Source organism: Sander vitreus, chromosome 12 (genome assembly GCF_031162955.1).
Source record: "Sander vitreus isolate 19-12246 chromosome 12, sanVit1, whole genome shotgun sequence".
Taxonomy (NCBI): domain Eukaryota; kingdom Metazoa; phylum Chordata; class Actinopteri; order Perciformes; family Percidae; genus Sander; species Sander vitreus.
In genome coordinates this window covers 12,869,215-12,886,493 of record NC_135866.1, presented here as the reverse complement: position 1 = coordinate 12,886,493, position 17,279 = coordinate 12,869,215, and the positions used below count along the sequence as shown (strand labels likewise).

At 41.5% G+C, this 17,279-nt stretch overlaps 1 protein-coding gene across 1 annotated transcript in view; it reads left to right on the top strand.

The window, feature by feature from the left end:
- Window positions 1–16,983, top strand: part of cdh2 (cadherin 2, type 1, N-cadherin (neuronal)) — a 59,951-nt gene extending 42,968 nt beyond the window's left edge. The window contains exons 6-16 of the mRNA XM_078263902.1: window positions 966–1,110; window positions 1,440–1,612; window positions 2,870–3,007; window positions 3,481–3,666; window positions 4,161–4,414; window positions 5,139–5,281; window positions 6,365–6,598; window positions 7,455–7,688; window positions 7,926–8,065; window positions 13,165–13,329; window positions 16,014–16,983. Coding sequence (XP_078120028.1) covers window positions 966–1,110; window positions 1,440–1,612; window positions 2,870–3,007; window positions 3,481–3,666; window positions 4,161–4,414; window positions 5,139–5,281; window positions 6,365–6,598; window positions 7,455–7,688; window positions 7,926–8,065; window positions 13,165–13,329; window positions 16,014–16,220 — 2,019 coding nt within the window. The 3' untranslated portion in view covers window positions 16,221–16,983. The remainder of the gene's footprint in view (window positions 1–965; window positions 1,111–1,439; window positions 1,613–2,869; window positions 3,008–3,480; window positions 3,667–4,160; window positions 4,415–5,138; window positions 5,282–6,364; window positions 6,599–7,454; window positions 7,689–7,925; window positions 8,066–13,164; window positions 13,330–16,013) is intronic.
- Window positions 16,984–17,279: the final 296 nt, after the last annotated feature.

Here is a 17,279-nt window from a genome sequence, read left to right as displayed (position 1 = left end):
TTTGAGTGAATTGAGTGAGTGAGTGTGTGTGTGTGTGTGTGTGTGTGTGTGTGTGTGTGTGTGTGTGTGTGTGTGTGTGTGTGGTAGATACATTATGATAATCTCCATCTCCTTCAGAGCTGCTTTATTCATTAGTGGTTCTCCCATTACATTGCAATGGTCTTTACATTAAATAGCTTAGTTTGTATTGCTCTTCAAGCATGTGCTTTAAGACAGAAGCAAGGATGTAATTAAAATGAAAAGATAGACTTCACTGCCTTCAGAGTCTATCTTTAAAGGTCACGAAAGACTTTCACAACAAAAAACCTTCACATATGTCCATACTTTGGTTTAAACTATACAACTACAACTACAGGAGCAACTTAGTATTTATGTAGTTTTCACTGATGTATGGGTTTGCCCATTTCCCCCTATGTAGATTTTTTTAATACATACTGTATTACCTGTATTTGTCTAGATCATAAATGGGAATCACAATATACAGTAGATGGATCAGTGAATCGAAATCCTGTGTAAGGCACCAACCTTGCAGTTGTGTGTATGCACGAAAGATGCACTTGAAGTGCAAAAAAATGCAGCAGAATCTGTTTCAAGAGAAAACCACAAAAACACACCTGAAATGCTTGTGTTGTTGTTGACTCTGTGTCAGGTATTTGACCAGATTTAATACTTTGTTTCTCTTTTGCCTTGCATATGCTAGAGCTTGTTGTGGGATGTATTAAATCTCTACAAAAATCAAATTCCTCTCTTGGTCATGCTGGTCTGAATAAAGAGGATTTTCTAAAACCGTTTGCTCTTCAACATACAGAAAATCGATTTTTAGTGCTGGTTAGTGGGGTTAATTGTCACAGCAGTTGAATGGGTGACATTGCGCGAGTAGTTTGTCCCAATATATTGTTTGCACAGTTGAGAATCATCCTTGTTTGAACAGTTCTACAGTCCAGATGTGTTTGTGTTTCCTCCAGCTGAGAGCTCATGCAGTGGACCTGAACGGCAACCAGGTAGAAAACCCTATTGACATTGTGATCAATGTGATCGACATGAACGACAACAGACCCGAGTTCACTCATCAGATCTGGAACGGCACTGTTCCAGAGGGTTCCAAGCCAGGTAATATACCACATAAAGCACAGCATCACACTGTGATGAGCAACCGATTGGCTGTAGTCTGAGCCTCTGGCTTCACATGCTGCCGCCGTGTTAGCAGATCAAACAGCATTGATGGCATTCCTGGGGTGGCCACTTTGTTAACTTTTCTTCTGCTGCATTAAAGTGTTTGGGGGTATTTTAAGATCATAAGAAAAGACATTGGATTTCTATATTACAAAGCAATACATCTAGTGTTCAATTGTGGTACTATTCACTCAACTTCTAATGTATTTTGATTGTCAATGAAAAATTAAATATTTGCATCTTGTCTGTGTCTTTCTATCCCGTAGGAACATTTGTTATGACAGTGACTTCTGTTGACAAAGATGACCCCAAAACAGCTAATGGGATGCTACGCTACAAGATCCTGTCTCAGAATCCAGAGAGTCCGACTTCCAATATGTTCACCATCAACAATAAAACAGGAGGCATCATTACGGTGGCAGCAGGCCTGGACAGAGAGGTGCTGGACACGTCTTCTTTCTTTCCTTCTTTGTGGCCTTTTATTCTTTCTCTTCTTCACTTCTCCTTCATCGGTTTAGGGCTTAGCTTTCTTTCCCTTGATTTCATACACCTTAATGTTGTTGCCATAACACCTATTTAAGTGAGACTTTCATTAGCAAGACCATTTTATCCACATTATATTAATTTAATTTTGTTTTGCATTTGCTGCCTGTTGTAGATTTACAGTATATCAACATATGCATTCTTTATGTTTACATAAATGAGCTAAACTTTTTTTTTTTATATGATGACAAAACACAGTTGGGGTATATTTGCTAATATCCAGACTGCTTGAGAACTAATGAGCCAAAGTGAATTTTGTTGATTACCAACTAAATGAGAAGTAGAAATGGACTCGGCTGTTTCACACTTATTTACTCTTACAAGCAGGCAGTGTGCATCACTGAGCAGCTAAATGTTTCCTTTGCTTCATTTTCACCCTCTCTGTCTTTCTTTCTTTTAAGCAGAAGCTTTACTTGCATTTTGGGCTATTTCCTGTGCTGTAAATGTCACCACTCTTTCATTTAATTGGATCGCATAGCTGTTTGAGAATATAAAACAAATAATATACAAAGCTGGAGCCAGTTGGTGCAATTCTGGTGAGGGCAATCTGGCTAGGTGGCTGCTCAATCACTTCTGCCCTGGGGCCGCCGTTTTATGTCCACCAGTTGCCACCATGAAAGTAATTAGCCCGACTCTCATTACCTAGCAACTGGTCTGTCACCTGAGTAGCTTTTAATGTGAAGAAAAAAAAACATTTGTTAGCCCTCACTATGATGTACATAGCAGAGGTGCAAGTTTCATACATGCACTCGCAATCTCTCATCCCCCATAGAGAATAAATGAGATTTATATAAAAAGCCACCATTAGTCAACATAATTAAGAAGCTAGCCAGTTCAGATTTGTTTTCATTTTAGTGAAACACATTAATACTGATGTGCTAGAAGTTGCCAGCTTATTAGGGCCACTTGTAAAGTCTATCGCAAACAAAAAAAAATGGGCCAAAAAAACAAAATCTTACTGGCTGTAGTTTGTGGCAGTATTGAACTGTGCTATATTGAATGAAATAATCGTTTGTCCTCATTGACATACAAACTGACATTTCAGTGAGGAAATCCACATTCTCCAAATGTGCCCACAGAATTAATTATATTGCTCAAAGATCAAAGAATTGGGTTTTAATCCTGCTATTGCTTCTCTTCCCTCTCCTTCCAGAAAGTTCCTCAGTACACACTGATCATCCAGGCCACTGACATGGAGGGCAACCCCATGTACGGCCTCTCCAACACAGCCACTGCTGTCATCAGAATCACTGACGTTAATGACAATCCACCAGAGTTTACTGCTGAGACGGTAAGAAACAAACTCATATCTGAAACATAAACACAGCAATCTTAGTAAAAGGGAATGCATCCCAAGAACCCCTATTTCACCCCATATATGCACTCAACCTGCCCGTTCTGCTCACTTACCTAATTCTGCTTGACCAGCACTTTCTGAAGCCATACAAATATACAAGCAGGTACTCATGCATAAAGTGTTATATTCCCCTCCAAATGTTGACACATGAAACTACTGGAATGTCTGCCCGAGTGAAAGAGGCACTTACTGTGCCCGCGAATCACTGAAATTTGTGATGCTACTGTTGTGCTATCAGGGGAGGACAGGGAATGAGATGACCATGATGACATGACAAGTTACTTTAGATGCCTATTTACCCAAGATTGGTCCTGCTGTGCTGTGTGAGGCAGTAGGAGTATTTTCTGCTGCCACAGCAGTATCACTAACAGCTCGCTGTTCTGTATGTTCATGGTTTATTCATGCAGTTTTTCGGCGAGGTGCCTGAAAACCGAGTGAATGTCATTGTGGCTAACCTGACGGTGACTGACAAGGACCAGCCCAACACGCCGGCCTGGAACGCTGTCTACAAAATCACCGGGGGTGACCCCACTGGCAGGTTTTCTGTGCCCACTGATCCTACCACTAACGAGGGCCTGGTAACAGTCGTCAAGGTGAGGCCTTCTCTTCAAACTCCACCCGTGTAATCCCTTAGAGATGCATAGGAAATGTATGGTTGCTGTACTGAGAGGTTTGGGGGTGGTTGTCTCATCATTAATAACTGGCAGTTAGAATATTTGTTATGTTGCCACCTGGTAATGATGAGAGCAAGTTATTAATACAACTGTCCAGTTCAGTCGTTGGAAGAATAGAAGCATTTTGCAACTTGCAGGAAAACCAGTACTGATACAATTGAAGGTGACTGCAGGTGATTTGACACAAACATTACAATTATTGTTATTTTTTTATTATTTTTTTTTACATTTAATTTGTCTGACTGACACAGTATGGTGTAAGTGCCACTAGCAAATTCTCAGTTTGGATTATGACCAAACATGTAATGTGATTGTAATGTAATGTGTAATGTGATTCCCATTTGTTTAATTCATGCATCCTGCATTCTGATGTGTGATCCACTCTCCATATACTCTCCCTTACTGTTTTCCAGCCTATTGACTATGAAATCAGTAGGACGTATGTGCTGACAGTGGAAGCGAGGAACGAGGTTCCCCTGGCCAGAGGGATCCACTCTCCTCGCCAGTCCACCGCCACTGTCTCCATCAGAGTGATAGATGTCAACGAGAGTCCCTACTTCGAGCCCAACCCCAAACTCATTAAACTGGAGGAGGGAATGATGCCTGAGTCAACACTGACCACCTTCACTGCACAGGACCCTGATCGCTTCATGCAGCAAAGCATCAGGTAGATTCTTACAGTAAAAAGGAAAAAGAAGGAGGTTAAGTACACACCTTCAAAGAATCAAGTCCACTTCATAGCTTAATTTCCTAGAATGTCTGGTGTCCCTTAAACATCCAGCACAGATGTTTTTAAATCACGTGTTATCACACATTTTGCTGAAATAATTGGCAACAACAGCAGTGAAGATGCTGGTAGGTGTATCACTGACTATACTGTACCCTGTGTGAAACAGGAGTAACATGGTAGGTGAAGATGACTTTCTGCATCATTCCTGCTCAAATAACAATATTCAGCCAGCATCTTATTCGTGTTGAACAAGCCCTATTTCTTCCCCTGTTCATCATCAAAAGCCTTGCCTCACAGGTGCTTGGTCGTGGAAGAGCTGATCCATGTGAAATAAGATAGCTTTGTAATTCCTCAGTTTGCCCTACAAATTAGTCTGAGCTGCTGATAACAACAAGCCAGTTTGGTCTTCCCTGTGAGGCTGTTCTCAAAACTTAGAATAATTATGTAAAATGCATGACATCTGAAATATTTATTTTGTGTAAACAAATAAAAACAAAAGCAAAACTGTAAATTGAGACTAAATTTACCAGCAGGATTTCCTTCTGCAGAAACAAAATTGAACCATTTTAAAGTTTTTCACTACTTTAAAAAAGCTCGCTGATAACTTAAGTGAATACTTAGGATTATAAATCACTGTGTAAACCTCTTTTTCTTTTCTCAGATACTCCAAACTCTCAGATCCAGCCAACTGGCTAAGGATTGACCCGAACACCGGTCGTATCACAACTATTGCCATTTTGGACCGAGAGTCGCCCTTTGTGAAGAACAGCTTGTACAATGCAACATTCATGGCTTCTGACAACGGTATGTAACCATTCAAGTGGTACTGCACCTGCCAAAAATACCTCGTTGAGCTCCTGTGATGCACCGGCTACATGGTCTAGATGCTTTAGCTAGTGTGTTACACAAGCACTCTATTCCAGGCCATTATTGTTAGAGCATTCAGGAGGAGATAATGCTGCCTTTTCAAAAGAAAGCTGAGCGGATGTCTAATGTCCTACCTCTCAAAGGTCAATCTTCCACCTAGCATCACTTTGACTTCCACTGTGATGTTTTTTCACTTGAAGCCAGTCCACAAACGCACCATATCTATTGAAAAAAAAATACAACCTCTCAGTTACAGCCACAAAGACATTCTCCATGCTTGAAGGTCAGCGCTGTACCAGGCACTTGGCATGTCTGGAATGCTGACCACCTTAGTTGAAGGTTAATGTGTTAGCAATCCCAGAACCATCCAGCATGTGGATGTATTCACCTTTTCCCTGCACTGGCAGGATTTACCTCTGTTCAGGTTTACCCTGTTCTGTGGAGCATAGCTTGGGCCAATAGGCTTAAAAACTCTACCAATAAAGAGGTTTCTCAGCATTAATGGGTCAGGATTGGATGACTAGCTCCTTTGAGCGTGGCCTGAATGGTAAAAAAGCCTCTTAGCTGAGTGAATACATAGAGGAGCCTGAGAGGAGCGACAGTGGGCTCTGTTTGTCTGCTTTAGTATTCCCATCCCGTGTCCTTCGTCAGGAAGACGCTCTTCACACGCACGCACACGCACACACACACACACACACACACACACACACACCAAATACTGTTCTGATATATGTCTTTCGGTCTACCCCCTCACTTGAGGTTAGTTTCCCAGATCAGTATGCAGTTTGGATAAGTCTTTTTCCACTAGAGTAAATAACTGTTTAGAGTGTCATATTATAGCTTGATATCCAGAGAATAAACTCCATACTTTACTTTTTCTCTGTTGAATGCATATGACTGCAAAATGAGAGTTGCCATTTCAATAGTATATATTCCCATCCATATGTACATTTTTAAAGAAATGCCTTATTCCATAAATATGTATGTACTGAGTGTGGGGTCATTTTATGGCCCATGCAGGTGTACCTCCAGCAAGTGGCACAGGTACTCTCCAGATCTACCTGCTGGATATCAACGACAACGCTCCCAAGGTGTTCCCTCAGGAGACAGAGATATGTGAAAAGCCAGAGCCAAATGCCATCAACATCACTGCACTCGATGGAGACCTGAACCCCAATGCTGGGCCGTTTGCCTTTGAGTTAGCCCACCGGCCCTCTGATGTTAGGAGAAACTGGACCATCACAAGAGTCAGCGGTAAGACGCAGAAGACACTATTATATACTAATCTTCATTTGGTGTTGATTCAGCTATTTGGCCTTCATTTGTATTTGTTACTGGAAAATGAAAGAAGAGAATATGCAATATCCCTTTTCAGCATTTTTCAGTTAGTCTCATTTAATTATTAGAAAGGAAACTGTAGAATATGTAACTATATATATATATATATAACAATTAGCAGTCTGTTGTTTAGTAATTAAAGCTTGAAACCTTGATCTGTGATCCTTCTGAGCAACACTTTGAAAACGTGTAAATAGCAGACTGCAGAGGGGTCAGGTAGAGCGGGGAGAGACAATATAAAGTAATAACATCACCATGCAGACATTAATTGTTTATGCTAATTTGAAATGAAAACATGAGTGGTAGGAACTCATTTGTTGTGTGTTTAGCTATTACAGTGCGAGTTGAAAAGCAGTGAATATATCTTAATAGGATAATGGCATTTGGATTATTGCAGCTGGGAATTTAGCCTAAGCAGCATTATCAAAAGGTATTCAGTAGATTTATAAGCTCCAAATCTAAATCCAAACCATGTTTTGGATTAGATATGCTGATGCAACTTCCAGGTAGGAATTTATGCTGCATATTTGTGGTAATAGGAGTGTAATCGTACTGTGAACACAGCCTATACAAACGACTATTCATAGTTTTGATTTAATCCTCTCTGAAAGACTCCTCTGCTAAAGAAACATGATGTTATTTAAATTTTATACACATTGAGTAACTTAATCTCTTGTCTCACTACTGTATCTACTAATGTGTTTGCTCTGACAAGGAGCCATCATGGTTCACTCACTCACGCTTTCTGTCTTTTGTCCTCTTCATCTCTCAGGTGACTATGCTCAGGTGAGCCTGAAGATTGGCTTCCTTGAAAGCGGTATCTATGAGCTCCCCATCATAATCACAGACTCAGGCAACCTGCCCATGTCCAACACCTCCTATCTGCGGATTAAAGTGTGCCAGTGCGACATCAATGGAGACTGCACTGACCAGCAACACATCATGGCTGCTGGTCTGGGCACTGGTGCCATCATCTCCATCCTCCTCTGCATCATCATCCTCCTCAGTGAGTGTCTCAGTGCCTCTCTCAAACCGCACATCACACAAACACACACAGGGATTATAAAGACAGCTAAACGTTATCCGAGATATATCTCTAGATTACTGTAGGATTACCAAAAAAATAGCCTTGATCAGGCCCCGATCCAAGCTCTAAAACATTGGAGCCGATTACATTTGTCTGAAAACACGTTAAGTTATTATGTTTTGTAATATGAGATCCCTCTCTCTGTCTGTCCATCAGTTCTCGTGCTGATGTTTGTTGTGTGGATGAAGCGCCGCGATAAAGAGCGTCAGGCCAAGCAGCTCCTCATCGACCCAGAGGACGATGTGAGAGACAACATTCTCAAGTATGATGAGGAAGGTGGAGGAGAGGAGGATCAGGTAAGAATGACGTGATAAAACACAGTGTGTAGACTCTATAACAATTATGTTGTTATTTAAAAAACTATTTTTTCAATTTGCTTCTTATATTAGTGTTGTTTCCTACTTTACCATAGTTTTTGTTTTAAAGTAAAAACAGTTTTGGTTATTTTAATTAGTTAGTTTTGAGGAAAATAAACGCAGTCTGTGCTGCTTTGTCTGTGTTCTCCTTGGTTTGGACGCATACATCTAAGCAACAATTGGGATTTAGCAACTCATTTTTATATTTTGCGTAAGTAACAGAAAATATTGTTTTGTATTCAGCAGAGACATTTAGTACTGGTATAGAAGAAGAAAAAACACACCTAGCCCTACGTACCATGAAGCTGTTTTTGAAAGGGTGAGTGTGTGGTCTGTGTTAGTGAGAAACATTGAGGTCATATTCACAGTATGCAGCAGAGTAGCAGTTTCTGTATAACTGAAGCAGTATAAGGACAAAGGGTACCACCTAGACTCTTTCAATAACAAAGACCTGCTTATTATGCTGCTCCAACTCTAAGATACACTTCGCAGTCACAATAACGAGTAAGATAATTCCTGGAAATAGAACCCTTTTTCTTAAAATAGGAGCTGTAAATCGAGAAATCGATAAGACAAACACATTTTGATCCAGTCGGTTCTGGAAATATTGGAACTGGTTGCTCAACTGGAACTGGTTCCCGCTTCACACAAACACGCACAATAGAAATGCAGTGCCACAGGCATCAATAAAGTCACATCTCTTTATCCCCCTGCACTGATCAGGCACACACAGACACAAACTCAATTGTCCTAATGACCCATTGTTAGCAGTAAGGGAAGCATTTTATAAAAAAAAAGGCAATAATATACCAAATTGGTTATTTTCTTGCTGCTGGCTGAAGTGCTCCGGTGGATTAGGTATAGCAGCAGATATGAGCAGGAGACCCTGGTCTGACCCAGCACAGTGCCAAATTAGCCTCGGAGACTTGCAATTGGTAAGCTGATGTCATATGGAGATAAACATCTGCTGTGGCACAATAATGAAGCTCTGTCTAAGGTAACAATATCACTGGAAAGCCATTACACATCAGCTAGTGATTAGGCAGGAGAGAGTGGACCCACTTGTGTATTCACGTTCTCATTTTCACATACAAAATGGTCAAACTTGTGGACCACAACATGTTGAAAAGGAAACTGTTGGATGATATAACACCCCTCAAAGGCAAACAAGCATATGCAGCAATTTATTGAGGGAAAACAAGCTTCCATTTTGAGTGGCGCCGAGGAGGGCAGTGTGCCAGGAGAAAATGGTCTTGTCTGCGGAATCGGGAGAGTCAGTGTTTGGTAAAAAATGGCCCTGACTTTCCAAGTGATGTGGTCTTTATAATGCCCACCTCTGTTCTCCCTATCTCCCGCTGTGGAGGAAATTGAAGTGTCAGACCATTGGGTGCTCTCAGAGTATATGATTTTAGTTGCTGCTGCCATTGCCCTGGCTTGTATTGGTTTGTCAAGCACTCATTTCATCAAAGGCAGACAGCTGATCAGGCCACGTTTCCAGGACATGGAAAGAAATAATGCTGAAATAATAGCAAATCAAGTCGTGCACAGGTTCGCAGGTTAAAAAAAATAAATAAAATGGGAGAAAGGAATGAGTCATCTGCTTCTTCAAATGACGTCAGAATGATTTGATGCACACTTTAGAGGCATGCTTTGAAAAGTGTTATGATTTGTTTTCAGCCCTATGCAGTAAGTGAAACAAAACAAATCAGACCTGTTTATGCAGATGGTATAAGTGCCTCATGTTTTTGTCACCAGAGACAAGACAAGTTTAACATGTCAGAGGAACTGTAACATCTCTAATATTATCTCAAGATAATTCAGATTTATCGCAACTTGGGGCTTATTTTTGCACTTCTGGCCATTATTTAACAGTCCTTCCAGAAAGTTTTTTTGTGATTGTTGCAGGCAAAAATCCTTGATTATGCGGCACGTTTTCTTAAAAAATGCGATGGAATATGCGGGATATTTATGCAATTTTATGTGATGAAATTGCGGGAACTTGCAAAAACTGCGGTGTCATCATGGCTTCATCGCGGGGTTTGCAGCTTTTCGATGATGTTCACGTCGCGTAATTACGTCACATCATAACGTTCCCATGGCAACAGGGGAAAATGGCTGCTCTTGTGTGAAGTAAACGCAACATTTTTCAACTTTCTGCTAAGATATATGTGACTTTTTTGCAACGAAAATGCGGGGATTATGAAATCATGCAAGCCCTGCATATTTTGCGCGGAAATCGGCAAGTTATGCGGCGAAAGTGCGGCGTATTTGAAAAAATGCGGCCCCCGCATAAATATGCGGACTTTGGCTGATTATGCATTGAATTATGCGATCGCATAATCGCGTTTTTTTCTGGAGGGACTGATTTAAATTATGATTACATTATAGAAAAGGAGGAAACTAACTAACTAAACTAACGCAACAGGGTGAGAAACATTAATGGTCACATGTAAGGGAATAGTAAGGCAATTTGAGAAATACACTTGTTCGCCTTCTTGCTGAGAATTAGATGAGAAGATAGATACAATTCTCATGTCTATACAGTAAATATGAAGCTTAACTTAGCATAAAGTCTAGAACAAGGGGGAAACAGCTTGCCTTGCTTTGTCCAAAAGTTACAAAATCTGTCTACGAGCACATTTGTTTCCAGTTTTTGTGCCAAGCTGATCTGCTGTTGGCTCCAGCCTTATATTGAAAGGACAGCAGTAGAAAACTTCTCATGTAAGTCTCTGCAAGAAAGCAAATTTCCCAAAATGTCAAGCAAAGACATGTTGTCAACAAGCCAGCACTGTAGCCACATTATCTATACCACTTTATGGAGGTGAAGCCAAAAGTGAGCATACCTGAAATGTAGGAAACAATCCATCATTGCACAGGAAACCTGCGTGTGCTCACAACTACGCTACGTACGGAAGGTCAGACTCGTACCTGAAAGTCCCTCTATAAACTGCGATGGATCCTGTGTGATCATCTGACAGCTTTTGTTTCTTGCCCCATTGGAATTATTTTTAGTGATGTTGCTGCGTGAGTAAATGGGTGTACAATGTTATTATTACCAGTAGGAATGATGGCTCAGCTTTGTCTCACGACAAATCCGGCGCAAAATGAACCTAGGGGTTAATAACCCCTAGGTTCGTAACATGTACCGAGTCGACCGTTCTCTGGGATATGTTTTCATGCTAATTGAATGTGACCAGTTTTAGCGCAAACAGCTAATTAGCTTATAACGCTAGTCGTTGGGGCACGGGTAAAGTAAAAAGAATAAATAGTGGTATTTCTATACCACTCAAAAGGCTCAAAATAGCACCACACTTCCACGGTAGCATAATGAGGGTCCCTACATGCAAACCGAAGCATTGAGAACTTTGGAAGTGTACAGACAGTTTATTAAAAACATAGATTATAAAGACTGTACCGTTCACGTATACAGGCAGGCGCCATCTTGTGAAAACAGTCACGACCAGTTGAACGATGAACGCCATGCTTGAGCTATGTACTGGTTACTGGTTTCACGGTGTTCGTCGTTCGACTGGTCGTGACTGTTTCCCCAAGATGGCGGCCGCATGTATACGTGAACGGAACAGTCTAATCTTTTTAATAAACTGTCTGTATCTGTATCTTTTTACTTTACTCTTGCCCCGATGACTAAAACACTAAAACTGGTCACATTCAATTAGCATGAAATCAAATCCCAGAGAACGGTCGACTCCGTACACGCGTTATTAATCCCAAGGTTCATTTTGCGCCGGATTTGTCCTTTAAGTGTGTAAGGTTTAGCCTTGTTCAGTCTCCCATGTTTGAATGTGGGTCATGAGGGCCAAGGGGCAGCCATTTCTTCAGGCCAATGTCATGTGAGGAGTCAATTCCCCGAAGGGGGCAGGTTTGTCATTAGACCTTCCTGCTGACTTCAGCCATTATACGTCTCTATTGCAATTCCTGTCATTGCCTCCTGACCCCTCCGGTGTGCCACTTTAGAGAAGGCCAAACAGGAGTCTGACTGAAAATGGAGCAAAGATGATGGATGGCGATATTGCGCGATGTGTGATGACCATTGTTCTCCTCCAGCTAGCCTCAGGGTTTATTGTCATTCCCCATGAAATCAAATTACACATGGACAATCAATGTGTTTGTTTTAGATTTGAGATGATACGTATTAGTGTGGAAATGAGTAGGTCTTTGTCAAGTGCCCGCATGCATTGCTGTGTTTGTATATCTGGGTTGTTTGTGCATCATCACAGGGTTTATATTTATTCTCATGTTTATTTTTACATTGGAGCGTCTGCCGCCTCTTCTTCCTGGGAGTGTGCAAGTGTTTGTGTGTAGGTACATGTGCAACTGAGCAAAGGCAATTTTGAAGGGGGATATTAGAGATGGATGGATTACCGAAAATCTTCTAAAGAGGGACAATCCATCATGCACGCTTATTAGGCACACACCCTGATTCTCAAATGACATTTTTTCTATCATATCTGCTGTCACCGTGATACCATCCAGTCATTCAGCTCAGCTCTGCTCTTCACCGCAGCCTCTCTCTCTCCTTACTCCTTTTCTCTCTTTACTCTTTCTCCTCCTTCTCCTCCGCCTGCCCATGACTTTGCACAAACTGCGAGCCATTCAGGTTGCCTTGGTAATGTTAATAGGATTAGCAATGGCTTATGCATATCCGCCATCCCGTGTCTGGGCATTGATTAGAGCAAAACAGTCACCTGCACATCCTTCCTCCAGCACACCGCTCAAGTGCAAACACTCTTGCAGCGTATGATGTGGTCCTCAGCGTGGACCCCCTCCGTGCTGGCTCTTTTAATGTGTCGGATTGTCCCTGGGCTTGTGCTTCACAGACAAGAAGATTTTTGTTTCCCTTGTGTACTCTCAACTCTTCCCGCTGCATTCTAACTTTAAAATCTTCTCCGTCGCTCAGTTGAACTTCTTCTCCTCTGTGCAGCTCAATAGGTGTTTACCGATACCGTTAGATAATCACGCAGCGTTTGGGGTCTCGTCACGCCGCTTAGCTAACACCCATCTGTCTATGTGTTCCCCAGGATTACGACCTTAGTCAGCTCCAGCAGCCGGACACGATAGAGCCTGATGCCATCAAGCCGGTGGGAATCCGTCGTCTAGACGAGAGACCCCTCCACCCTGAGCCTCAGTACCCCATGAGGTCAGCAGCACCCCACCCTGGAGACATCGGAGACTTCATCAATGAGGTAAAAGCACCATCCAGCATACAGAGTTATTGAAAACTCAGATTGTTTTGTTGTATGTGAAATCAAATCCCAGGAAAATAGCTGAAGTGAAAGGATTAGTGGTGTTGCAAAGCTTGAATTTCATTTTCAAGCTGAATGACTTTCTTATAATAAACTTGTGTCTAATAAACAAATTTGGTTTATATGACTCCGTATCAAGCAGCTGTGCACTGCCTTGTAGTGGGAGAAAAACAAAATTGACTTAAAATTGAATCAATTATTATATGAATTGTTTTCATCTTTTCCCTTTAGAAAGTAGAAACTTTTCTCATCACACATATCCACTCAGACACACATAAAGCCCAAAAAGTACATGATGCTAACTCACTTAGATATCATTGTTTTTCTCCTCACTTTCCACCAACATAGAGTTATAGATATGTCAGCATAGAAATAGGAGATGAGAGAAGCAATACATTGGCTTTCTATCGGAGTGCACTGTTCAGAGTGCCCTTGTTTGCCTGAGGCCATCGTTGACTCCAGCATGAAGGGAGAATGTAAAATGAAAAGAGCAGTCATGTATTTTTCACCAGCTCCAACACGCACGAGTTTCACAGCATTACAAATGGAGTTCTCTCTTAGTTTTTGGATGGCGCCCATGTTTTTAGATTAGAACTTGCTCTTTCAGCTCTGCTCCCCGAACATCTATCTCTCAGATCCCTTTACCCGGGCACCACTCATTTTCGCCCTCGACGTGTGTCACGAATACACATAAAACATTTGTCGTAACGGCCAGTATTGAGTTGAAATTTAATATTTTGCACTGCTCAATAAGTTCTGTTTGACTATGCACACCAGCCTTGATTAGACTTTTTTCTTTTTATCAGACCTTTGAGACATTACAAGTCTGAGCATCCTGACCCAGAAAACGCTCACTGCAACCAGGCAACGTTGATCTGTTTTTAGTCCCAGATTTGACTGTCGCTAAAGCTCAGTCATGGTAGCTCCAGTGCTCACATGGAGCTGGAATCTGACCTAACTGATAAGGGCTAGCCGCCAGAGGAGCAGGGAGACAGAGAAGGGAGGGAGGGGACGGGGGGGTCTGATCTCCATCCTGCAATGTGCACACGCCCCAGGAGCTTGTGGCTCTTAATTAAATTCGAGGGACAAAAAAAATTAGGCAGAGGTTTAGCATAAGGACTTTAACCTCAACGTCGGACAAACAAAGGTCTATCAGTCTGCTCGTGGTCTGTTCCCACAAAGGGGGGGCGGACATTAGACACATCAGCACCAACTTGACATGACCTCTGTTGGCCACAGGTGGTCAAAGTGCCATAGAGGGAGATAAAGCTGAAGTGATTGTGTTTATTGTTTTTTTGCATAGTGCCGTGTTTCAGCCCAGGCAAGGTTGGTCTCTTAATAGAAATACCAGTGGGTTTTAATACACATCGCTCTTATCATCTGTAGGACAGAGCGACTCTGGAAATTGAGGACAGTTCATCATTTCTCTGAGAATTCTGATTGTCTCCAGCACAGTGGATGACTCAGTTATTACAAAATTAGGCTGAGTTCTGTGATTGACTAACCTTATGAAACTGCCAGTGGGTTTTTGGATGTAGATGGAGGGGGCTATAACCAGCAGAGCGATTATGGTTGTAATTGTAATGTAACGATCCATCTGTCATATTTCCCACCAAATTATCAGCACCACAGCCCTGAGCAAATACTTAACAAAAGCTAACAAGTGGAAAATAATCGCTAAGTGCCCAGGCACCTTAATTCAATCCATCTTTTTATTTGAGAGCATTTCAGCGCTATAATGGAAGCAGAGAGAAAACTATAAATCTTTGAGTTCCCAAAGAGCTGATGTCTTGTTTTTTTCTGTGTTGCTCCACTTCTGTTAATTCATTTATTATTTGTTGGGTTACCTCACTTGTGGCGATGAGAGGGAGAAACCAGGCTCAGATCCAAAGTCGTTCATGGCCAAAACACATCTCAACTCCTAGATTAGCAATCCATCAAGTCTCCTGAGTCCCGTTAGGAAATGGGGCTGGAAATCAATAACAATCCATAAGGACCTCTCATGACGCTATGAGGAATTCTGGGAATGTCGCAGTCAATCTTTAGAACAGAACCAACCCCACCAGTATCACGGGCCTCAAGATTACACACACTCACACTCACACACGTGCGCTCCTCTCATCCCTGGCCCCAGTTGAGCTCAGTGTTTACTACTACTGTTTAGGCAGGACTCAGATAAATATGATATTAAAGATGCTATCTAGATTAAAAGACAAAGTATCAGCGCTGGAGTTGTACTGCCGCTCTTAAAGAGAGAGGAAGGGGGCTTGCACAGGGGCCGGTAGGGGAAGGGGAGATGATTCCAGTCATCTGAGGCTGCTGGACATGCTCAATCTTGGCTTTTGATCAAGCAGCAGATAATCCGACATCCCAGAAACATCAGGAGAGTCCCAACTCAAACACAGAGGAAACTCACAGGAACACTAGAGCCTGATTAATCAGATTTCCTGAACAAGTGAAGGTAGAACCACTGACTGGTTTGAGGATAGATTAGTCTGTTTGTGTGCAGCAGTAGGGGGGAGGGAGTTGTATCGATGTGGCTCACTCCTTATTGCAGACAGTGTTGCTGTGCAGACGTGGCTTAATCTTCTCATCTAACAGCGGTTTTATTTCCTTCTGTACAGGGACTTAAGGCAGCAGACAACGACCCCACCGCTCCTCCCTACGACTCCCTGCTCGTGTTCGACTACGAGGGCAGCGGCTCCACAGCTGGCTCCCTAAGCTCCCTCAACTCCTCCAGCAGCGGGGGCGACCAGGACTACGATTACCTCAACGACTGGGGCCCTCGCTTTAGAAAACTGGCAGACATGTACGGTGGAAGTGATGACTAGGACACACAGCCACTCCCTGAAAGATGAAAAAAGGATGAAAAAAAACATGAAAAAAGGAAAGATTTCCTGTTGATGGACATGGACAGCTTCTGATATTCCCTAAGAGAGTGACGGAACTGTGACAGAAAAGAAACAAAAAATAAACACTGATTCAGAATTATTTTCAAAAACAACCAACCTAGGCTTATTGTTGTAGTCTACGCATACATATGCTTGTTGAAAGCTTAGGCATAGGCTGTGGTCCAGTTATGGAGGTTGTGGGAGGGAACACTGGTGGACTGTCGCCACTTGGATTGTTGGTATTGAATGCGCTCAGTTACACTTGAATTTCACAGTACAGAAGCACTGGGATATAATGTGCCTTTTTGTACATTTTTTTGGATCTAAATGATTAGTTTTATGTTCAAGGCTTTAATGGTACTGACTTTTGGAGTGATTTCAAACAAAGTATGTTACACTCTGGTATGCTTCTACATGCTTTTTTTCTTTGGTTACACAACGCTCCTGTTTGTTGAAGATTATTTCAATAAACTACAAAGACGAAGAAATGAAGGATCATTTGTTAGCTTGGATGGAAAGAAAAACAATTAAGAACAGCACTGTACAGTACGCTAGACTTCTAGACTTTTTCACAAAAAAAATTAAAATTATGCAGCTGGTTGCAAATAAAGGGAGTTATGAATCATACATTTGTAGCAGATTTGTTTTTCTTTTTTTTCTGAAGTGATGTAGTATTTTACAAAAAAAAAAAAATGGTTTTGGTCTAATCTATGTACACTTCATTTGCCTTAGTCATCATCTGATATTTTCAACTTTACTTCACTGTAAAAAGATGTGTGTACATAATGTTTTTTTTTTCTTTATCTTTTTCTTTTGATGTAGTATATGAAGAAGTGCAAAAAGTTCCAAACCTGTAAATGTATAATTTGGACTACAAATTCAAGTTTTTTGCATGTTTTTATCTTTTCATGACAACAAAAACGAAAACTGTTGTTTCCCAAATTTATTTACAAAGTGAAAAAAAATAAAAAATCTGGGTGACATTAAATGTGTAGAAGT